The sequence below is a fragment of the Poromitra crassiceps genome, assembly GCF_964638095.1.
Source record: "Poromitra crassiceps genome assembly, chromosome: 7".
Classification (NCBI taxonomy): domain Eukaryota; kingdom Metazoa; phylum Chordata; class Actinopteri; order Beryciformes; family Melamphaidae; genus Poromitra; species Poromitra crassiceps.
In genome coordinates this window covers 45,451,448-45,476,388 of record NC_139628.1, presented here as the reverse complement: position 1 = coordinate 45,476,388, position 24,941 = coordinate 45,451,448, and the positions used below count along the sequence as shown (strand labels likewise).

The following is a 24,941-nucleotide window of genomic DNA, read 5'->3' as shown; positions in this document are numbered from 1 at the left end:
GGGAGAGAGAGAGAGAGAGAGGGAGAAGGAAAGAGAGAGAGAGGGAGAGAGAGAAAGAGGGAGAGAGAGAGGGAGAAAGAAAGAGAGAGAGAGAGGGAGAGAAAGAGGGAGAGAGAAAGAAAGAGGGAGAGAGAGAGGGAGAGATAGAGAGGGGGAGAGAGAGAGGGAGAGAGAAAGAGGGAGAGAGAGAGAGAGGGAGAAAGAAAGAGAGAGAGGGAGAGAGAGAGAAAGAGGGAGAGAGAGAGGGAGAAAGAAAGAGAGAGAGAGAGAGGATGGAAGCCCTTCACTGACCTTGGCCTACTAGCTGATTGATTATGAGCGGAGGTCTATTCTTGGCTACAGCCTCAATAACACACACACACACACACACACACACACACACACACACACACACACACACACACACACACACACACACACACACACACACACACACACACACACACACACACACACACACACACACACACACACACACACACAGCACTAAAACATACACTTCCCCTCTGACTTTTGACACTTTTTACTTTCAAATACATTGATTTGTGCTCTTCCACCAGGAGGGGACAGTTCAAAGGTCCAGGCAGCACAATGCCAGTAAAACATAGTGACGGTAAATCTAGGTCCATAACTTTAGCCTGGTAAAGCCACCCTGATCATGTGACCTCACATTCTGTTTGGTTCTGTGGCCTCCAGCCCCGCCCCCAGTCATCTCAGGGGGCGGGAGTACTTTCTAACTCCAGCCAAGTCCGATCCAAATCCACTCTGAAGAACAGTGAAATAAAACAATAATAAATAAAATCTGCGCTGGTGTATACTCTTGCTCTTGTTTAATTGTTGTTATTGAGTGTATTTCTGCAACAACGGCACTTACTGTGTTTACTCTGCTAACGTTAACGGTATCGCTTGTTGCTTCAGGGGCCGCCATACTGTTTTGCCAGCGGCAGCCCTGATTGGCCGGTTATGTTGTCAACTACGAGGCAGATCCCTGATTGGCCCGTGCACGTAGTAATTTCTGGAAATTGCTGGGGGCCAGACTGATCCACAGATCCATACAGAATGTGGATTGACGTGATCAGGATGGTTTAGCAGGCTACCGTAACTTGTCCATGACATAATTATTAAACATAACTTTAAGTAGCCGACACATATTCAATACTACAGCATGGTGAATTGTGCATTGACTTCATTGTTAATTTGTCAAACTGCTGCTGTAGGAGTTTTTAAACGATTCCTCGTGGAAAATCCAGATTCACATGGATATGTGGAGGCAAACAGGGCGAGCGCATGAAAGGCCGACTTCTGAAGGTGGGGAACATTTGCTGCAGTAACACAACCAGCCACACGCCTCGCTTTGGAAAAAAAGTGGCAGAAAAGAAACAGAGCGGTAAACGAGTGTTTGTTGCCAGGCAACCAAAATAACTCAGAGTTGTTCTCTTGACTCTATCTCTCTCTCCATCACTAGACTGTATATACACAAGTATAGAGGAGGGTGCACAGGACATCAAAGATACTATACTTGCTTGTATGTACATTTCATTTCATTTTTAACATACGGTATATCTGTATATTGATCGTAACAGGAAAGATTGGACAGAGGTGGGAGGTGACGTGGGCGTGGCAAAGGGCATGAGGATTTGAACATACAGCCCATACCACTAACACATGGTATACACACAGAGATACCCTGGTTTTTCCTCTGCAATTTCAGCATTAGTTCCATATCTGTCTCCCATTTTGTTCTTATGTTATGGTCAAGTTTACTCTCCTTAGCTCACAATAAAAACATGAACTCTAAACACAAAGACTAGACTTCTTTGTGTTCGTGCTCTGGCAGAGCAGCACAGCTGAACGAACACTAAAGCCCACAACATCTCCTGCATGTTAGCTTCATGCAGAATGCTACAGAGAGCAGGGTAACAGAGCCAGGCTCAGGGAGGAGAGAGCAGGGTAACAGAGCCAGGCTCAGGGAGGAGAGAGCAGGGTAACAGAGCCAGGCTCAGGGAGGAGAGAGCAGCGTAATGGAGCCAGGCTCAGGGAGGAGAGAGCAGGGTAACAGAGCCAGGCTCAGGGAGGAGAGAGCAGGGTAACAGAGCCAGGCTCAGGGAGGAGAGAGCAGCGTAATGGAGCCAGGCTCAGGGAGGAGAGAGCAGGGTAACAGAGCCAGGCTCGGGGAGGAGAGAGCAGGGTAACGGAGCCAGGCTCAGGGAGGAGAGAGCAGGGTAACAGAGCCAGGCTCAGGGAGGAGAGAGCAGGGTAACAGAGCCAGGCTCAGGGAGGAGAGAGCAGGGTAACAGAGCCAGGCTCAGGGAGGAGAGAGCAGGGTAACGGAGCCAGGCTCAGGGAGGAGAGAGCAGGGTAACGGAGCCAGGCTCAGGGAGGAGAGAGCAGGGTAACGGAGCCAGGCTCAGGGAGGAGAGAGCAGGGTAACGGAGCCAGGCTCAGGGAGGAGAGAGCAGGGTAACGGAGCCAGGCTCAGGGAGGAGAGAGCAGGGTAATGGAGCCAGGCTCAGGGAGGAGAGAGCAGGGTAACGGAGCCAGGCTTAGGGAGGAGAGAGCAGGGTAACAGAGCCAGGCTTAGGGAGGAGAGAGCAGGGTAACAGAGCCAGGCTCAGGGAGGAGAGAGCAGGGTAACAGAGCCAGGCTCAGGGAGGAGAGAGCAGGGTAACAGAGCCAGACTCAGGGAGGAGAGAGCAGGGTAACAGAGCCAGGCTCAGGGAGGAGAGAGCAGGGTAACGGAGCCAGGCTCAGGGAGGAGAGAGCAGGGTAACGGAGCCAGGCTCAGGGAGGAGAGAGCAGGGTAACGGAGCCAGGCTCAGGGAGGAGAGAGCAGGGTAACGGAGCCAGGCTCAGGGAGGAGAGAGCAGGGTAACGGAGCCAGGCTCAGGGAGGAGAGAGCAGGGTAACGGAGCCAGGCTCAGGGAGGAGAGAGCAGGCTAACAGAGCCAGGCTCAGGGAGGAGAGAGCAGGGTAACAGAGCCAGGCTCAGGGAGGAGAGAGCAGGGTAACGGAGCCAGGCTGAGGGAGGAGAGAGCAGGGTAACAGAGCCAGGCTCAGGGAGGAGAGAGCAGGGTAACAGAGCCAGGCTCAGGGAGGAGAGAGCAGCGTAACGGAGCCAGGCTGAGGGAGGAGGGCTACTCAACTTTCAGCACCTCTCTCCTACTGACGGGACGGCCCGACTGTGATACAAACAAGGAGACAATACAAGCAGGAAGAATACTGTGTGGGGGGGCGGGGCTAATGACCCAAGAGGGAGGGAGGGGAGGAAGGAATGAGGGGACAGAAAGATGGAGAGATAGACAGAAATAGACTTGTTTCTACGCTCTGATATCCAAAAGCCACTAGCAACGAGAGAGAAGAGAAAGAATGTGAAAATCAGACCCTTGATTTGTACTGTGGTTGACGTCACCAGGCCGGAAACAACTCTTTGGAGTTGTGATTGTCTTTGGAGAGGTAAGTAAGTACACACATACTGGTTGACTGTGTCACCACAGTGTGAGAGTGACGGGTCAAAGAAATGAGGGAGTTCACTTTCCATATAAGTTATAACATTATACATATTTTTTGTTGGGTGAGGCAGACAAAAGGTCTTTTAAGTTGTGATTCTCTTTGGAGAGGGACAGTACGGCTGGTGGAAAGTGTGACCAGTGTTGAGCGTGACTACTCGATGCCAAGAAGTAACACCACTTGATTCTCTGTTTCCTTTAGGGAGGTAAAATATCTCTCTATCTGACTTGATTTATTTATGATGATTATTTTAATATGATGATATGATGATTTAATATGTTCTTATTCTCTCTGCTCTTTTCTTTCATCTATTTGATGTCAACCACTTTGACTTGCCTCTGTGTAGGAAATGTGCTATACAAATAAACCTGCCTTGCCCCAGCCTATATGTAAGGCCACTAACAAGCTGTGTGTGTGTGTGTGTGTGTGTGTGTGTGTGTGTGTGTGTTTTGTGTGTGTGTGCGTCTGTGTCTGTTTGTGTGCGTGTGTGTGTGTGTTTGTGTGTGTGTGTGTGTGTGTGTGTGTGTGTGTGTACGTACGCAGGTCTGTCCTCCAGTATAAGTGCGGTGGTGGAGAGGGGCTCAAAGTCCAGGTTTTTCCTCACGCTCTGCCTGGGAGACGGTGGGTTGCCAGGTCCAGCTCTGCCACTCTTTGTTTCATATTCCTGACGACAAAACACACGCACACACACACACACACACACACACACACACACACACACACACACACACACACACACAATTTAGACACAACACTATGGACAGAACGGCTTTAGGCACAGAACATCACTGTAAGTAGCCGCAGCATTGAGAGAGACCACAACATCCCTACATCCCACGCACCAGAGCCAGAGCCTAAAGCCCTTTCACAAGAGCAGAGGATTCATCTGTTTCTTATAACATTGTGAAGATGTCTTGATGGAAACACACGCGCACACACACACACACACACACACACACGACAAACACATTACAACACATACTGTAGGCAGGACGTGTTGTAACGCAGGCCTCGTTTAAACATGTAGCATCTGTTGCACATAAAGTGGATATCAGAGGTCGTCAGAAATGAGCAGCCTTTTGTTTTTAACCTCGATTCTGCTAGTTAGTAACGGCTAGTTAGCAACAGCTAGTTAGCAACAGCTAGTTAGTAGCAGCTAGTTAGCAACAGCTAGTTAGCAACAGCTAGTTAGTAGCAGCTAGTTACTATATCCAAATGAAAGTGGGAAGACACATTAAATGGGTTTTCATTTCAGGTCTAATAGGCAAAGGGAAAAACGGCATCCTCACTCACAACTCATTTCGCCGCAAAACCAAAAACAACTTAAAATTAAAATGCACAACTAAAGACAAACTGACTCGCTTGAGGTCAATTTCATCTGGGCTATGTTTAGTTTCACATTGCTGGCAATGAAGGGTCATATATGCAGCAACAATATCCCCACACATGGACAACACATACACACATGGACAACACATACACACATGGACAACACATACACACATGGACAACACATACACAAGATCTCTTGACAACCTTGTGAGAAGGCCTCCTCCTCCCCCAGAGCATTTGCCAGCCTGTATCTAATGAGTGTGTTATCTCCTCTACCAGAGAGTGTGTGTGCCATGTGACAGTCAAGCTGTTCAGAGCTGAGGCCACACAGGCGCTTCAACACAAGGCAAACTATCAGCTGATGTAGGCTGTCTGTGGTGTGTGGGATGGGTGGTCAGCTGATGGAGGCTGTCTGTGGTGCATGGTGGTGGTCAGCTGGTTCTTCGACGTGGGTCTGGTGTGTCTGGGCCTTACAGCATGGAGCTCTTGACGTGGGTCTGGTGTGTCTGGGCCTTACAGCATGGAGCTCAATCCATGTCGGCCACAGGGAGCAGATAAGAGCACAAATGGGTCAGGGAGGACCTGATGAAGACACGTAGTCTAAAGATAGACGGACAAGATCCTAGCCATTGCCCTGCTGCTAGTTAATTATGAAGCTAAATAGGGCAAGTTCAATCTATGAGCGCGCACACACACACACAAGAAACACACACAGACACACACACACACACACACACACACACAGGCAGTCAGGCACACACACACACTGGCAGTCAGGCACACACACACACACACACACACACACACACACACACACAGGCAGTCAGGCACACACACACACACACACACACACACACACACACACACACACACACACACACACACACACACACACACACACACACACGTCACACACACACACACACACACACACACACACACACACACACACACACACAGACAGTCAGGCACACACAGGCATGTGCACACAGACACACACACACACACACACACACACACACACACACACACACACACACACACAGCCACACAGCAGTGTCTCTCCAAAATGGCCTCCGGCGTGTGGAGCTGGTTAATAATGCAGGCTGGGGACTGCAAACGCTCAGCTGAACACTTTACTGCACCAACAGGGTCATTGTCATTGATTAGCTAGCAGCACAGGCCTCAATACAGGAAGGAAGGTCTACGAGTAAAATAGTGTTAGGAGTGTGTTTGTCACAGGCACAGCGCCTGTGTGTGTGTGCGCACATGCCTGTGTGTGTGTGTGTGTGTGTGTGTGTGTGTGTGTGTGTGTGTGTGTGTGTGTGTGTGTAGGAGTGATGCAGCCGAGGCAAACCATCAGCCCAGAGTGTTACTGTCCATTCTACTACAGCCTGCCGTCTATTGCCCTTGGGGACACAAAGGTCATTTAATCCAATTTAATTTAATGTTTCGACATCGTAGGCAAAGGCAGTGGTTAAAGGGAGGGGGACTCGAGAGAGAGAAAGGGACATACAGTGAGTCTAGTGCGACAAGAACAATAGTGATGATAACCTTTATTTGTAGGTCACTTATGAAAACAGATAGAAAGAGCTTTACACAATGATTAACAAAGTAATGAATCCCATGGTTCTTAACGTAGAATGTAGAAGAATGGCTGTTTTGATCATAGCCTCTCTGTTTGTTATCATGGAGTTCAGGACTAAATCAGGTCTAACAATAAGAATATTCTCAGAGACAAAAAGCTCATCACAAGGTGGATTAACTTCCTGACTTGAAAATACGTCATTTACACCGTGTTTTAGCTGAAATCTGCACTGTAGCCATTTTCACTTTCACATTTTGTCAACTTGGCATGTCAGGGCTTCTGCAGACTTTGATTGCGCCAGACCTGCAGTATGGAGAGACTCTCCTGCAGGCTCCACCCCCTCACAGTCTCATCCAGACTCTCCTACAGGCTCCACCCCCTCACAGTCTCATCCAGACTCTCCTGCAGGCTCCACCCCCTCACAGTCTCATCCAGACTCTCCTACAGGCTCCACCCCCTCACAGTCTCATCCAGACTCTCCTGCAGGCTCCACCCCCTCACAGTCTCATCCAGACTCTCCTACAGGCTCCACCCCCTCACAGTCTCATCCAGACTCTCCTACAGGCTCCACCCCCTCACAGTCTCATCCAGACTCTCCTGCAGGCTCCACCCCCTCACAGTCTCATCCAGACTCTCCTGCAGGCTCCACCCCCTCACAGTCTCATCCAGACTCTCCTACAGGCTCCACCCCCTCACAGTCTCATCCACACTCTGCTGCAGACTCGCCCAGCTCTCTTCCATCAACTCAATGGCATCTGACTGCAAAGTGCAAGTTATTCCCAGAATGTCCATGAACTCATATTCCCGGCATGTACTAAATCCCGGCATTGTTTCCTGCATTGTTTGCAATGCACGTTCCAGACAGCTGATGAATATGGTGGGAGGCTATATGCAGGAATTCAGAAATTAAATTCAATACCTTTTAGGACCTTTTTAAAGACTTTTTCAATATATTTGAAGACCTCACCGCCACTTTCGTCACATCAGTTAAGGGTCAGGGGAGTCAATCACGTTTCATTTCTCACTTCATATTTGCTGACGTCAAAAATCGGCGATCGATATGAGACAATAATATATGCTCATTTATCACCATGAGCACAATAGCTACACAATTTAATACCTCTCAAATTGGTGACTTAGACTTTTAAGGGCCTTAATTTTCCCTACATTTATTTAAAAACTTTTAATCCTTTTCAAGACCCCACGGATATCCTGGGTTGGTGATAGTGGGTCGCCCTGCCTGCTCCCCACTTCCTGCTCAAACCAGTGCCCCAAATCACTACCGACTCTCACTGCAGCTTGTGCAACAACATGTGTATGATCTTAATCCCAATGAAGTTTAATAAGAAGAGATTAAACACAAAGCAACCGTCGCTGGTACCTGCTCTCCTTATCGCACGGAGAATAAAAGGGGGGAGGCTACAAAGAAAAAAGACAGAAAAGTAGTAGCACATTTCAAAAGGGCTGAATCATAGCAGGCGAGTTGCCTGAGTGTGGTGGTGAAATGAAATGAAAAAGGAGATAAGATGAGAGCAGAGCAGATTAACTAAAACCTCTCTGGAGACGCGAGCTTCAAGCCGATAAGAGGTTGGGAGAAGACAAAGAGGCAAGAAAAGACAGAAAGCAGTGAAGGAGGGATGGGGGAGGAAGAGAAAGCAGTGAAAGAGGGATGGGGGAGAAAGAGGAGAGGAGAATAGGCTGCTAATGGGAAAACCATCTCATCGTCCCCGGAGAATCCAAGTGATTCATAGGTAAGGCTGCACTGAGCACTAGGCTGCTGAGAGGAGAGGGTGAGTCACTACTTTGATATATATGAGGGGGGGAGAGAGAGAACAGAGAGGGAGAGAGAGAGAGAAAAGAGAGAGAGAGAGAGAGACTCCCTCTCATCCCTTTGGCTCAGTGCTTTATGTACAGTGGCATTCTGTTGAGTATTATCGCCATGCTGCAGATTTGGCCCCAATCACCATCATGCTGAGTGGAGGGCATATTTCACAGGCTAATAAGATAGAGCTTATTGCCGATATGTAATTATGATTATACCAAAGCTGAGTCTTAACCCCTCAAAACACATACATCAGATGGAGGAAAGCCCTTATTGGGGAAACGTCATCCATGGCATTTCTGGCCTCGACTAAACCACTTTGAAATATTGATTTTCCTCAAAGGAAAATGGTGCTAGTTTGTGCTAGCTTTGACTTTGATCAATGTCGAAGCTGTGTAACATAAGCCGTCGATTTGCAGGTTCCACAAAGACAAATGTAGGACTTTTCAAAAACAAATCAAAGTGATCAACTATGGGTGCAAATCATGTAATACAACCTACGAAAATGAAATGGACTCTTGGTGAAACTGCATAATTCATGGCGTTTGTCTTAATTTACGCTCTGCCTTGACTGAATGTATTGTGTCAATACTACGATATCGTTTCACACGGGCACCAAAATCCAAAAAACAAGCCCATTATTAAATGGCAAAATAAAAAAGACCTCAAATACTGCATTTAAGACGTTTTAAGACTTTTTAAGGGTGTGATTTGATCATTTAGGACCTGATACCAAATACTATTTTGCAGGTGCTTAAAGTCTTAAAAAGAGAGAGGTCTTTCTCCCATACTACATCACAGCTATTTGGGAAAAGTATCCTCCTATCCCGTAAGAAAGATACGTTAAGTTTGTATTTGGTCAAGATCAAGTAGCTGTGTGCCTGCCATAGGACATACATACATAGGACCTAGCAGCATATACTGCTGGCTTTACTTTGGCTCCGAAAGCGTCGCCAAGCGTAAATTCAGCTCGAGCAGGACACGTTTTGCTTTGCCCCGCGATGGTCACAACTTGTACCAACTTCCTGTCTGGCATGAAACAATCGGGGAAAAAGATGGATCAGATGCCAAAACTGCCGCTGCAGGGCGTGCGACACCGCAGCCGGTCTGAAGCGTCTAATCTGTTGACAAGGGTGCAGAAAGGAAACTGGCTGTGCTTGCAGGCTGCTGAGCGTCTGGTGTGTTTGGACCGTGCGACCATGTGCTCCAGCACAGATCTGCAGGTCGATGGTTAGAAAAAGGTTCTGTTTAGCAGCCTGGAAAAATGATTGGATACTGCTGAGAGGAGGGGGGAGGAAGAGGAGTGTGGAAGAGCGAGGTGGGGGGGAGGAGAGCTGCTGAGAGGAGGGGGGAGGAAGAGGAGTGTGGAAGAGCAAGGTGGGGGGGGGCTCTGGCATCCCTACAGCAACACTGCAGGTGCTCCCAACCAGGCGCGTAGCCACGGGTGTGCTAGGGTGTGCCAATGCCACCCAGACAGGCCGCTGGCACACCCCAAAAAAATGGGGTAAAAAAGGTTTTTTGTTTTGTCTGCAAAACACATGTCAACGCTGTCATGCACTGTGTCCAACTGTCCGCCTGCAAGTAAATCCATAGAGAAAATAAGTAGCAAAGAGCGTTCCCATCTGCAACGAAAATCACTTCCTTGTTTGCCTGAGACGCATGTGTACCCATGCGTCTCAGGCAAACAAGGAAGTGATTTTCGTTGCAGAGAGGTAACCCTCTTGGAACCACTCTTGCTGGTTCCTCTCGCTATGGATTTACTTTGAAAATGACAGTTTCGCGTACTTTGGATTATTATTTGATGATCGCATGGTGAGTACACAAGTCACAACATGTATGTGATTGTTTCTAGCGCTGTTGTGTGTGCTTTTGGGGGAATGAACGGCGGTAGCATATTAGAGACTGCCACACTACTGTACTATCTAACTAGCGTTAACAGTACTAGCAGCCCCCATGTATCACTGTGAAACGCACTTTCTAATGCACGCCACGCACAGTGAAGATGTTGGCGGCGTGTCCCTTCGCATTTAACGTTAGCCAGGAGACTTTTCAGTCATGCATCTGCATGCGTCTCAGATTTCTAATAATATACGGGTCCACACGAACATGCCAACCAAATTTGCGTTCTTTCCCGACTAGAACACTCATTGGAAAAAGTAGGTGAGACTTTTTTGAGATACTAAACAAAGTGGTTTTACATGTTGCCAAAAAATACAATTTAATTGACTGCTTCTACCTGCTAATAATGAGTGCGAAAAGGAGCAAACAACACACAAATATTCCTCTAAATCTGGTTTGAAAAGACCCAAATTTTTTTTGGCGGCGGCCTTGTGGCCGCCACCAAATAGTCCGCCCCCTGGCACACCCTGGCTTTCTGTGGCACACCCAATGAGCCGAGTCTGGCTACGCTACTGCTCCCAACAAGGTGAAACAGGAGAAAGGACGTGTGTGTGTGTGTGTGTGTGTGTGTGTGTGTGTGTGTGTGTGTGTGTGTGTGTGTGTGTGTAGCTACTAGCTAGTGAGCTGTACCACAGAAAATGTGTGTGAATTGACTGTGGTGCAAGTTAAGAGAAAAGTGGAGCTAGATAGAAAGTGAAGTGACTCACAAGTGTTTATGAGTGTGTGTGTGTGTGTGTGTGTGTGTGTGTGTGTGTGTGTGTGTGTGTGTGTGTGTGTGTGTGTGTGTCGCGTGTGCCCTACAAGCATACATCCGTATCAGAAACACACCCGTCTTGGTAATGGGAGCAAGCCGATCGCTCCCCCCTCCGAAGGCGAGAGGAAGGGGAACACATTCACCAATTAGTTGTCAGAACAATCACATGGGACAGATGGCAAGGAATCCACTAAAAGCTAACCACAATCATATTCATCTGGTGCTCAGAACAGCCTGGTACTGAGTTAGCACAGTGCTCACTCAGAACAGTCTGGTACTGAGTTACAGTAGCACAGTGCTAGCTCAGAACACTCTGGTACTGAGTTAGCACAGTGCTCGCTCCTCAGAATACTCTGGTACTGAGTTAGCACAGTGCTCGCTCCTCAGAATACTCTGGTACTGAGTTAGCACAGTGCTCGCTCCTCAGAACAGTCTGGTACTGAGTTAGCACAGTGCTCGCTCCTCAGAACAGTCTGGTACTGAGTTAGCACAGTGCTCGCTCCTCAGAACAGTCTGGTACTGAGTTAGCACAGTGCTCCCTCCTCAGAACAGTCTGGTACTGAGTTAGCATAGTGCTAGCTCAGAACACTCTGGTACTGAGTTAGCATAGTGCTAGCTCAGAACACTCTGTACTGAGTTAGCATAGTGCTCGCTCCTCAGAACAGTCTGGTACTGAGTTAGCATAGTGCTCACTCCTCAGAACAGTCTGGTACTGAGTTAGCACAGTGCTCGCTCAGAACAGTCTGGTACTGAGTTAGCACTGTGCTCACTCCTCAGAACAGTCTGGTACTGAGTTAGCACAGTGCTCGCTCCTCAGAACAGTCTGGTACTGAGTTAGCACAGTGCTCGCTCCTCAGAACAGTCTGGTACTGAGTTAGCACAGTGCTCGCTCAGAACAGTCTGGTACTGAGTTAGCACTGTGCTCACTCCTCAGAACAGTCTGGTACTGAGTTAGCATAGTGCTCACTCCTCAGAACAGTCTGGTACTGAGTTAGCATAGTGCTAGCTCAGAACAGTCTGGTACTGAGTTAGCATAGTGCTCACTCCTCAGAACAGTCTGGTACTGAGTTAGCACAGTGCTCGCTCAGAACAGTCTGGTACTGAGTTAGCACAGTGCTCACTCCTCAGAACAGTCTGGTACTGAGTTAGCACAGTGCTCGCTCCTCAGAACAGTCTGGTACTGAGTTAGCACAGTGCTCACTCCTCAGAACAGTCTGGTACTGAGTTAGCATAGTGCTCACTCCTCAGAACAGTCTGGTACTGAGTTAGCATAGTGCTCACTCCTCAGAACAGTCTGGTACTGAGTTAGCACAGTGCTCGCTCCTCAGAACAGTCTGGTACTGAGTTAGCATAGTGCTCACTCCTCAGAACAGTCTGGTACTGAGTTAGCACTGTGCTCACTCCTCAGAACAGTCTGGTACTGAGTTAGCATAGTGCTCACTCCTCAGAACAGTCTGGTACTGAGTTAGCATAGTGCTCGCTCGCACCCAAACAGATAGTCCTGCTGCTGAACTGAACTAGCACTGAGGCAGACTTGCCGTATCACATGATGATGCGTTGGAGAGGCTAGATGCTAATCGTACAGACAGAAAGGACACTCTCCATTCACACTCATGTGAAAAGTCACAATTTCCATCTCTTCCCATTAAGAGGAGAAAAAAGGAGCTTCTTGGATACTTATAGATAGGTTTTTAATTTACAAAGTAAAGTACATGTCTACTACAATAGTTAATCAAACAATGTACATCTTCAATGAACAGGGGCACAAAAGACGATGTACATTGTTTGATTAACTATTGTAGTAGACATGTACTTTACGTCGTAAATTAAAAACCTATCTATAAGTATCCAGGAAGCTCCTTTTTTCTCCTCTTGATTCACTTTTGGCCTGCTGAGCTTCCTTGTGCCACATTTTTGCTTCTTCCATCTCTTCCCATTGAAACGTTTCCTGCATTCCAACACGTTTGTCTTGTCCTCTCTCACAAACGTTGTTGCTATTTTTAAAAAACATGCATGGCCTTTAAAATCACAAAATTGCGGTGGAATGCCTGGCCTGTTTTTGTGACCTTGAATCAAGTCACATTGCCATGGCCGTGCAGTCAGCCCACAACAGAAACACTTGTGAGGCAAAATGTACTTAGAAACAACTGTGCAAAAGGTGAGAAGCACGTCCTCTCCGCTTCACTTCCTGAACTCCCCCCCCCCCCCCCCCCCCCTTCCTGTTTAGCTGATGGAATGGCAACCGTATCCCAGGGCAACTGGTCGCCGGGGGGGAAGCGGCTTTGTCACGCCAGGCTTTCCAGTACACGTCTCCAATTTCCTGGTCATGATACAGGAGCTCTCTGCGTGCCTGGCTGCCCCGGCTGAATGACCAGCTACCAGGCTAGCTGCTAATTAGGCTTTCAACTCAATATACCAGGACCAGCGGCGAGTCCGCGTCGGGAGGCCACTTCCAAGTCCTGTTCTGAACTGGGTGACAAAACCGGTGACGTCGTATCGGTGACATAGCATGCGACATCCAGAGATGTAGTGGAGGTGTACCTAATCTCAGTGAATTCACCCTTTTATTTGTGGAATAGTCTAGCGACACTTTGGCAGGCTGGATGCTATGGATTTCTATGAGGTAATTTCATAATATAGATCTTAGGTTTTCTGTTGCTAGGGAACAGTTTGGAACCTAGATTATGTCCTGTCAGTTATTGTACTTGAAAACACTGCAACAGGAAGTAGATTAGGGGAAATTTAGATTGTTTATGTTGTCAAGTTGAAACGGTCTATATAGTATATGATAGTAGGAGGATAGGTTCTCTAAAGAATTATCACCACATCACTAGCCATGTGGCTACATCAGGTCTGTTTGCAAATCACTAGTCATGTGGCTACATCAGCTCTGTTTGCAAATCACTAGCCATGTGGCTACGTCAGGTCTGTTTGCAAATCACTAGCCATGTGGCTACGTCAGGTCTGTTTGTGAATGGTGTTGATGGCCGTAAAAAGAAGACCCACAGGGGAACGCAGCAATACAAACAGGGGAGACTTTCTGTGGGCCACGACTCCTCACCAGAAACAAATTGCCACAGTGCAGACGAGACCTACTGCTGGAGGCAAGACAGTGACTCAACCACAGGAACGGCTACAATGTGCTATGAGGAAGAGAGCTGTCACACACTGCTGTCACACACTGCTGTCACCCATCCTCTCCTGAGCCACACGGCCTCAGGGAGATGCCACATGGTTTCTGAATCCTGTAAGCTGAGTGATGACATGCCCCCCCCCCTTCCCCCCTCCCAATTATACTTAGCCAAGATCCCCTGTCTAAGTGGTCCTGGTCGTTGCTTCACCCCCTCTGCCCTCTACCCCCTCTCTCACATGCTTCCTCCGATACATGTGCACATGTCTCTCTCTAGGAGGGGACAGGACATAGTCTTAGTCTCTCTCTAGGAGGGGACAGGACATAGTCTTAGTCTCTCTCTAGGAGTGGACAGGACATAGTCTTAGTCTCTCTCTAGGAGGGGCCAGGACATAGTCTTAGTCTCTCTCTAGGAGTGGACAGGACATAGTCTTAGTCTCTCTCTAGGAGGGGACAGGACATAGTCTTAGTCTCTCTCTAGGAGTGGACAGGACATAGTCTTAGTCTCTCTCTAGGAGGGGACAGGACATAGTCTTAGTCTCTCTCTAGGAGGGAGCAGGACATACAGTAGTGTTAGTCTCTCTCTAGGAGGGGACAGGACATAGTCTTAGTCTCTCTCTAGGAGGGGCCAGGACATAGTCATAGTCTCTCTCTAGGAGGGGACAGGACATAGTCTTAGTCTCTCTCTAGGAGGGGACAGGACATAGTCATAGTCTCTCTCTAGGAGGGGACAGGACATAGTCATAGTCTCTCTCTAGGAGGGGACAGGACATAGTCATAGTGTCTCTCTAGGAGGGGACAGGACATAGCATCGCTCCAGACAACACACACCATACACTCACGCGGGAGCTGAACAATTACAATGTACCATTTCCACAAGGGGGTTGAATAGTATTTTGTTAGGAGGGCTGTAGTGAAAAGGCTGACACGGCGGCTTTGTTGAGATAAAATGAGACAACATTATATACAATATTCACCAAAACCCAGCGGACAGAACAACCATCGGCACGGACTGCTGTAGGCTACAGCGAAAGGGACAATAAAGTGAGCGCCATTGATTGGGCTGTGAAATGGTCTCCGTGTCTCCTTTAACTGCAGCAAGAGGAAAGCCCTTGACACACTTTAAAAAAGACAATAGAATAGCGAGAGTGTGCAGTCACACCGCTGGACGTGCCTCTGCCCATTGTTGTACTGAGCTGGAGGCTAGAGGTCCAGTCAAGGCTGGAGGCTAGAGGTCCAGTCAAGGCTGGAGGCTAGAGGTCCAGTCAAGGCTGGAGGCTAGAGGTCCAGTCAAGCCTGGAGGCTAGAGGTCCAGTCAAGGCTGGAGGCTAGAGGTCAGTCAAGGCTGGAGGCTAGAGGTCCAGTCAAGGCTGGAGGCTAGAGGTCAGTCAAGGCTGGAGGCTAGAGGTCCAGTCAAGCCTGGAGGCTAGAGGTCCAGTCAAAGCTGGAGGCTAGAGGTCCAGTCAAAGCTGGAGGTCCAGTCAAGGCTGGAGGCTATAGGTCAGTCAAGGTTGGAGGCTAGAGGTCCAGTCAAAGCTGGAGGTCCAGTCAAGGCTGGAGGCTGGAGGTCCAGTCAAAGCTGGAGGTCCAGTCAAGCCTGGAGGCTAGAGGTCCAGTCAAAGCTGGAGGTCCAGTCAAGGCTGGAGGCTGGAGGTCCAGTCAAGGCTGGAGGCTAGAGGTCAGTCAAGGCTGGAGGCTAGAGGTCCAGTCAAGGCTGGAGGCTAGAGGTCAGTCAAGGCTGGAGGCTAGAGGTCCAGTCAAGGCTGGAGGCTAGAGGTCAGTCAAGGCTGGAGGCTAGAGGTCAGTCAAGGCTGGAGGCTAGAGGTCCAGTCAAAGCTGGAGGTCCAGCCAAGGCTGGAGGCTAGAGGTCAGTCAAGGCTGGAGGCTGGAGGTCCAGTCAAGGCTGGAGGCTAGAGGTCAGTCAAGGCTGGAGGCTAGAGGTCAGTCAAGGCTGGAGGCTGGAGGTCCAGTCAAGGCTGGAGGCTAGAGGTCAGTCAAGGCTAGAGGTCCAGTCAAAGCTGGAGGTCCAGTCAAGGCTGGAGGCTAGAGGTCAGTCAAGGCTGGAGGCTAGAGGTCAGTTAAGTGCTTTGAGGACGGCTCGTCTCCCTGGGGGCCGTCGGTCCGTCGGCAGAGACAGAAACAAACGGTGAAAACAAAATAGCAGCCAATCTTTCTAGAGGAAATGAGATGAGATGGAGACAATTGATGCCCCTCCCCCCTCCACCGCCCCCAAGCTCACGCATAAAGAGGCTATTATGTGAAGTCCGAGCTGTCCTCTCTCTCGCTCTATCAATCCGCTCCGGTTCTGCCAGACGAGGAGAGAGACAGTAGGTTGCCGAGCTTGCCCACTTGTCCTCTCTCTCTCTCTCACACTCACACACACACACACACACACACGCACATGCACACACACAGTAAAAGCTCACTCACCATGAACGCTGCGTTCCGTTCAGACGGCCAGACCTCCGGTGGGGGTTTTGTTTCTAAAGCCTAGCCTAGCGTCATGGCTGCTCCCGAGGGCTCAGTCCTGACAACGGGACACCCAGGAGCGAGACGATGAGGTGGAGGACGAGGAGGAGGAGGAGGAGGAAGAGGAGGGCATGGGGACAGCTAGACTGCCGACGGAGGGACACACCCCGCACTGGAAACGATGCAGCAGCAGCATGATACCCCCTCTCTCTCTCTCTCACTTTATCCCTCCCTCCCTCTCAGCAATGACGCTACACTGAGCAGCTCTGCATCAGGGCTACCGCTACTCTGTGTGTGTGTGTGTGTGTGTCTGTGTGTCAGCGAATCAGCAGCGTCGCTGCAGTGTTGTGGAGCTCGGCACTCTCCTATGCCCTGGCAGCCATTCTAATCGACCTCAGAGCGACGGATCCGGTATCCGTCGCTGAGCACTCTGCTCTCCTAATCTGCTCCAGTCAGGGCTTTGAGAGAACAGCAGAGGGTAATGCGCTGTTACAAGCCGTTCAGCTCACCTCCACCCCACCACACCCACCCCCATTCCCCTGGCTTGTCTGTCTCTCTCTTTAGTAGTTAGCTTAGCAACACAGCCATGTGCTGTCATCAAGTCACTGTTTTCTTAAGCCTGGATCTATGGGGATGGAGAGAGGAACCTGGTCAATAGGCGTAAGGTTAGACTGTCTGATATATGTGACAGATATGGAGCTTTGGTTAAAAATTTGATATTGGCCAGCCATTGTCATCTATGATATGATATGATACCATTTTAATTAGGCTTTGGCGATATCCAAAATGTAGTATTGCAATACTGTCCTGCCAAAATATTGCGATATGTGCCTACCGATGTTAAATATGGTAACACTTTACAGTAAGGCTCACTAAATTAATGGTTAGCTACCTTAAATATCAACTACTATAATTGGAGGGCCGATCGATGGCGTGGCAAGGCGCACAATTCGTGGCGAGGCAGGCTGCGCAGCGTCCGAGGTCGCGTCATGGCGAGCCGCGTCCGCTAGCACACGGAGCAGGCGAGACCTCGAGGGCAAACCAACGAGGCACGGTAGAAATGAGCAATGAGGAGGAGGACAAGGAGGATGAGGTTTCCAAATTCCAATCAGGGAAGTTTGAAACCCTCATTAGTATTGTGCTTGCACCTGTGTTTACCCTGCATTTTCGACACAAAATGGCCCCAATAGAGACACTGCATGAAATAGGCCACGCCCATCACGGGGGAAATCGCTCCGTTCACTCCCATTCACCAGCGTCATTTTCCTTGAATTAAACATAGCTAAAAGCTGTTGTGTGGTGGGCTGCGCAGACAACAAATGTAAAAAATCTGCAGTTAAAGTTTTTTTGTACTCCTGAGCAAAACAAGGAAGCCATTGAGAATTGGCGAGAAGAAAAATGTGGATCTAACTGTCAAGGAAGTAAGTTGGAGTGTTCATCTTCCGTATATACGATCTTTTGGTGCAACACGCAACCATGCCCGCGACATAGGAGAACGCCAGGATTGGAGGGGGCGTTCCTGTTTTCCCCCGTTTTGGGCATGGTTTCTGAATATTGACACGCTCCACAGTGTCTCTATGAGAAGGGTCTAGTGGCAGCTTCAATAAAAAAAGATCAGTATCATTTGCGGCAGCTTCAATAAAAAAAAAATATCAGCATCATTTGGTCTTCAAAATCCCTTATTTGAGGCTACAAGTCATCTTGCACTGAAGTACACTCCTGCTGGGAATATTGTCTAATCTCAAATCAATCTTAATTTCAATTCAATATCAATCTCACAGCGTAGTAACTCAGATGTGATTTAGTAGTGTACAGGGCGGGCTCTGCGGGTAGCAGAACAAAGGCTTTCTCCAGCAGGCGGTCCTTGGCTGTGGATTGAGCCAGCCTTTAGATGTAGTGGCCAGTCAGCAGCACACAACACAAAGAGCTGTACATTTAGAAAAGTCCAGCTTGACAGATCAGTTGATTCACTGTGCTGCTCTAAAAGGGTGGTGAAGATACAGCGCTGTGTGTCGTGCAGCAGCTCAACAATAGAGAGGCAAAGTGACCGCCTACTTCCTGCTTCAGCACACTGTACCAGAGATTTTCATCCGCCATTTATTTTCCCATAGACATTTCGTAAAATGCTTATAAAGAATAGTTTTACTTGTTCAAACCAAACGGTTCAGATATATTTAGAAACAGAAGAGACCACATAACATTTCACTGGGACGAAAACGTAAAAACAAATTGCAGATTTAAAGAAAATATTTTTTCTATGTCGTTTTTTAAGTTTTGGTCCGAGTGAAATGTTCTATGGTCTCTCCCGATTCTAAATATAGCTTAACCGTTTGGTTTGACCAAGTAAAACTATTTTTTTACAAGCATTTTACGAAATGTCTATGGGAAAATAAATGGTCGATAAAAATCTCGGGTACAGTGCTGAAGCAGGAAGTAGGCGGTCACTTTGCCTCTCTATAAGCTGGGTAAATAGGTCACGTGACCTTCCGTGACGTTTCCAGCCCCGGAAAAGAGTTCCCCATTCCGTGACCTACTGTATGTGTGACCATAAAACATTGAACCCCGTGGAGCAAAATTCATTCCAAAAAACATTCCAACTGAAATGTTTTATGGTCACTCACGATTCAGTAGGTCACGGGTTGGCTTTGGCTTTAAAACTCGTTATATAAGGATTTTTCTAAATGTCTATGGAGAAAATGAATGGGGAACTCTCTGGGGAACGAACACACACACACACACACACACACACACACACACACCTGCAGTGTACTGATCCCACCCACTGCCAGCATCTACAGCCAGACAAAAGCCAGCCTGAAAGTCTAGCCTCGTTAACTGACCCTTGAGGCCCAATATAAGGTTACCACCACAGATGAGATGGACTTGTGTGCGTCTGCGTTTGTGTATGTGTGTGTGTGCGTGCGTGCGTGTGTTTGAGAGGTAGCATTTGAAATGCTAGGGTTCCAATTTCTCACCAGTCAAAGCAGGCGAGAACGGAAATAATGAAGCAATTTGGGGCACGTGTGTGACATGCTATGCTACAAGGCTCACATGTAAAGCATAAGGATGGTACAATAACAGCCTTTGGGCCAGGCTTTGGGGACAAAGCGTGCAGTGGATAGGGCCGTGTGTCTCTGCCTGTAGGACACTGAGCTCCCTGGGTAAATGCGAGCAAAATAACAGGCTCCTCTGGGCTCTGATTACATGTTGCTGTCGTCTCTTTAGGCTGCTTTATTTCACCAGCAGGGCGCTCGCCTGCCTTCTATTGTTGCACTTTACAGGGGGCCAAAGTGGAACGTCGCTTCCTGCTTCAGCACTGTACCAGAGATTTTCATCCGCCATTTATTTCCCCATAGACATTTCGTAAAATGAAAAACAGTTTTACTTGTTCAAAACCAAACGGTTCAGATATATTTAGAAACAGGAGAGATCACACGTAACATTTCACTCGGACCAAAACGTAAAATAAAAAAAATGCGGGTATAAATAAAATATTTTTTCGGTGTAGTTTTTTTAAGTTTTGGTCTGAGTGAAATGTTCAATGGCCTCTCCCGATTCTAAACATAGCGGAACCGTTTGGTTTGACCAAGTAAAACTATTTTAATACGCATTTGATGAAATGTCTATGGGAAAATAAATTGCGGAAGAAAATCTCTGGTACAGTGATGAAGCAGGAAGTGACGTTTCACTTTGCCTCTCTATACAGTCACTGAAGGAAGGCTGCTTGTTTGTTTGTTAGCTATCTAACATGGTGCTCTGAAAGACCTTGACATTTACACTTTCAGCTTGCAGAGCAACGCCAACAAGCCAGTTTTCTGATGAGCGCAGTGCCACTACTCGGAGTCGAGTGCACTGCAAAGACAAACAGCGTTAAGTGTTGTGCTATCCTCTAGGGTCAAATATAGCAAATTATTTCTTTAACCATGCAATTTTTTTCCTCATGCATTTCCCAAATCAAAACGAAACTGTCGGAAGTCATTGAATTCACAGCAAAGCAGAGACGGACTAGTCTACCCCAGGTGTTCATTCTAAATCGTAAGTCAACTATATCATTCATCCAACAGTCCACTGTGATTTAGTGAAGACATCAAGCGCTCGCCTGCCATTCAGGAAGCCAGTGTGTGTACTGTACACACTGTGATTACCCTGAACAACCTGCTGAGGGAGCACCTTTGTTCAGTTTCAGGTAAATACATTTGCCGGGTCATATTTCAGCACTGTCCTTCTTTCTATTATCTGTGTAAGAACAGAACGATTGTTAGATTGCCCTGTGCTGTTCTGAAAGGCAGAAGAATGAAGATAAGCATAAATATCAGTGATGGGGGGAGTGTCACGGCTCGCGGCATTGTGCTCCGGGTATTTGAGAAGACGACCCAGATTGCTCTGGCCCTGAACACCTGGAGAGAACATTCTTTTCGAGAGTCCTGGCTGTTACAGCAGTTACATAACCACCCTCAGCCATCAGTTATATATGATCTGTCCTGAGCAATAGTGATAATGTCGCTATGCTCACTGGCCTTTATGCATAGTGCAGTGATAGACCCTTTTCACAGCAGCCGTTTTGAGGTGGTAAAGCAGGAAGGGAAGCAGGTGTAACCAATACCATTACTGGTGGTTGAATTCCATGTAGGTGTTCCAGTGCCAGGGCCCTCGTTAATGTTATCGGTTACACCTGCTCTACTTCGTGCTTTACCGCCTCAAAACTGTTGCTGCGAAAAGGGCCTATAGGAGGCAGCTCATGCCCTGCTAAAAGGCATTATCGCATCAACAGCTGGTTGCTCATCCTTTTGACCTTTGGACCCCAAGCTGTGCCGGAGGACAGAACGCAAGCTACTGAAGTGCCATTGAAATGGAATGCTTCCTGCTTTAAAACAGCTCAATCTGATAAAGAAAACACAAAATAATATTACTCCAAAATATATATTCAGGGTTATCTGCTGGTTTCAGAAAGCCCAATTTAAGAGTTTTGAAGGCCGGTTTTAATGCCGCCTGGTATTGAATTTAAGACCATTATAATCCAAAATAAAGAAAGCTGGCAAAACCAGCCTATTTCTAATTGAACCATAGCAGTTTAATCAACAATAGGTAATTCAATTTAATTAAATTTAATGCTTCAATTAATTTAACAGTAATCTTACATTTAGATTTAGTTTATTATAAGACTTTCTCCAGATGTGTATAGGGCCAATTTGTAACATCATTTTCTCAGCATGGTGGAGGCTATGATGTGTACTATAGGGCCAGCTGTATGTAACATGCCTGACCCTGAGGTCACAGGATCTATGCAGCACCATAAACCAAGCCAAGGCCACATAAAAACACTCCTCTGACACATAGGGAGGGCTCATTTCCCAGAGTGGCTTGGCCTATTCCTGGACCCACTGTTCCATGTCAATGAAGGCAGAAAAGGTCTCTCCGTGTTGTTGGGAATTGTAAAATCTCTTCATATGTGGAATCAGCAAAGCAGAGAGTTTTAAATGTTGTAGAATTTACTTGGAAGCGGAAAAAGAGATGATCCTTGGAGGACAAAGGACAATGGTTTACAGTCAGTTGTCTCATGGTGTCTTGGTGGTTTTCTGATGCTGAGCCAACTTCTGGCCAACAAATTCCATTGCACATTATTAAAAATAAAAACTTTCCTTGCAGTCAAACAGACCAAATCTTAACCAACAACACCTCACTTTTTGATTCTTTACTGAAGAAGCTAAAATCTTGACAAACCTGTGTATACCGAAGGTCAGTGGAGATATATAATATATCTGTACTAATATAATATTAGTACAGTTTTACTGAGAACACTGTATATTGGGAGCAGGATGAGCTGCAGCACCTCGTTAATTCTATCAAGAAACAAGGAGACAATCAGATCGATTTGAAGGAGCTCAAATGAGGGGTCATCTTCGATTTGTAGAATGACTAGGCTAACGCTCTGAACCCACAATATACGGTACACATTTTTGGGGCCGGTTGTGCATGCACAGCCAGGACCCCTACATTCGACTCTGTCGCCGATTTGCATATTTGAGCACCGATTCAGGTTCTAAATGTCTTTCCACACTCCCAGCATGCATTTCGGCATAAGCAGAGGCACAGAAGCAGAGAAGACGCCATAAGCTCCGGAAAGTTTTTTACAATTTAAAGTTTTATTTCATCACTAAATTAATTTCTGATGACTTTTGATGCCTACAAGCAGGGTAGTAGGTTTCAATAAGTGCCACTTTACGAACATTTATGGCGAAAAATGGCAAAAAGTTCCAGAGCACAATTGGCTGCATCTACATCAGCTGTGTTGCTGCGCGCATAGCGTACTGACGGTCATCTGTCTATCTGTCTGCACGCGCGCACACACACACACACACACACACAGCGCCGCAGCAGGCAGAGGAGAGGTTTCTACACACTGCCGACGAGACTAATCTCTGCTCTGCCACTTCGAGTGCACAGCGCTTCTGTGTCCCTCCCACCGTGTGCTGTGTTCGCTCTCTCTCTCTCTCTCTCTCTCTCTCTCTAGTCCAGAGAGAGAGAGAGCTCTGTGTCACTTCCTGAAAGTCTTCGCTCTTAAATGTTTATATACTTGGCCAATACCTATCTATCATACAAACAAAGCAAGCTGCCAAACGGTAATGTCTTCATTTAATTAATGTAGAATGCAAAACATCGTTGTTTTCATGTGTGTAAGCTATGGATGCATGTTGTGTGATTGGAAACTGTGTGCACTGTGTACAGTTTGCATAGACTGAAGGTGCGTACTTGTGCGTACATAATGTATGTTTTCTAAAGGTGTACTAACTCACTGTAAAACATGGAATGTACAATTTGTCAGAAATAGATTAAAAAAGAATTAGGCCTAATTATTAAAATCTAAAGTAACCATAGTTATTGTAGAACCTAAATGGTTTCATAATTGTGAAAATAGGTCCAGATAAATAATTCTGTTTTGGATTGCGGTGCGTGGGACCCTTACATCATGTCACAGCTTGCTTTTCAGTTTGAGTGTGGAAGAGGCTGTCTGACAGAAAGAAAAAGCAAAAATAATAATTGGGGAAAAAATAAAACGGAATTTAGAAATAAATCTAAAGGATCTCATTGCTGTGTTTTGTCTGTGTATAAATAGTTGGTGGTACAGGACATCGCCATGCAGTGCAGAAATGGAAATTTTACCATGCACCGGCCCTATGCCAGGTTTCGACCTGGTTTAGATTTGACCACGCTACCTTCTGTATTTTCTTCGCGTCTTTGACGGGGCCTTCCCGTTCCCGTGGCGGGACTTTCCCAAAGAGCTTCCAGCCTGGATCCCTCTGTCCATCCTGTCTGTCCTTCACCTTCTTTGCAAACAGGTTCCTGAGAGAGGAGGAGCAGGGGTGGAGAGATTAGACATCAAAGAAAGAGATAAATCCAGACAGAACAGAGCAGACAGTGGACCCCGGTCTACACCAGCTGCCTTCAGACAGTGGATCACGGTCTACACCAGCTGCCTGCACCAGGTCGCTGAATAGAGCAGACAGTGGACCACGGTCTACACCAGCTGCCTTCAGCAGGTTGCTGAATAGAGCAGACAGTGGACCATGGTCTACACCAGCTGCCTGCACCAGGTCGCTGAATAGAGCAGACAGTGGACCACGGTCTACACCAGCTGCCTTCAGCAGGTCGCTGAATAGAGCAGACAGTGGACCACGGTCTACACCAGCTGCCTTCACCAGGTCGCTGAATAGAGCAGACAGTGGACCATGGTCTACACCAGCTGCCTTCACCAGGTCGCTGAACAGAGCAGACAGTGGACCATGGTCTACACCAGCTGCCTTCAGACAGTGGATCACGGTCTACACCAGCTGCCTTCACCAGGTCGCTGAATAGAGCAGACAGTGGACCACGGTCTACACCAGCTGCCTTCAGCAGGTTGCTGAATAGAGCAGACAGTGGACCATGGTCTACACCAGCTGCCTGCACCAGGTCGCTGAATAGAGCAGACAGTGGACCACAGTCTACACCAGCTGCCTTCAGCAGGTCGCTGAATAGAGCAGACAGTGGACCACGGTCTACACCAGCTGCCTTCACCAGGTCGCTGAATAGAGCAGACAGTGGACCACGGTCTACACCAGCTGCCTTCAGCAGGTCGCTGAATAGAGCAGACAGTGGACCACGGTCTACACCAGCTGCCTGCACCAGGTCGCTGAATAGAGCAGACAGTGGACCACGGTCTACACCAGCTGCCTGCACCAGGTCGCTGAATAGAGCAGACAGTGGACCACGGTCTACACCAGCTGCCTGCACCAGGTCGCTGAATAGAGCAGACAGTGGACCACGGTCTACACCAGCTGCCTGCACCAGGTCGCTGAATAGAGCAGACAGTGGACCACGGTCTACACCAGCTGCCTTCAGACAATGGACTATGGTCTACACCAGCTGCCTTCAGACTGGACCATGGTCTACACCAGCTGCC

General features: G+C 47.8%; 1 protein-coding gene across 2 annotated transcripts in view; it reads right to left on the bottom strand.

Annotated features, from left to right (window-relative positions):
* tbc1d14 (TBC1 domain family, member 14) overlaps positions 1-24,941 on the bottom strand; it is a 62,654-nt gene that overhangs the window by 24,192 nt on the left and 13,521 nt on the right. For both annotated transcript variants that reach the window (XM_083639730.1, XM_083639731.1), the window contains 2 exons: positions 23,716-23,842; positions 4,047-4,171 (listed from right to left, as the gene is read on the bottom strand). In XM_083639730.1, coding sequence (XP_083495856.1) covers positions 4,047-4,171; positions 23,716-23,842 — 252 coding nt within the window. The remainder of the gene's footprint in view (positions 1-4,046; positions 4,172-23,715; positions 23,843-24,941) is intronic.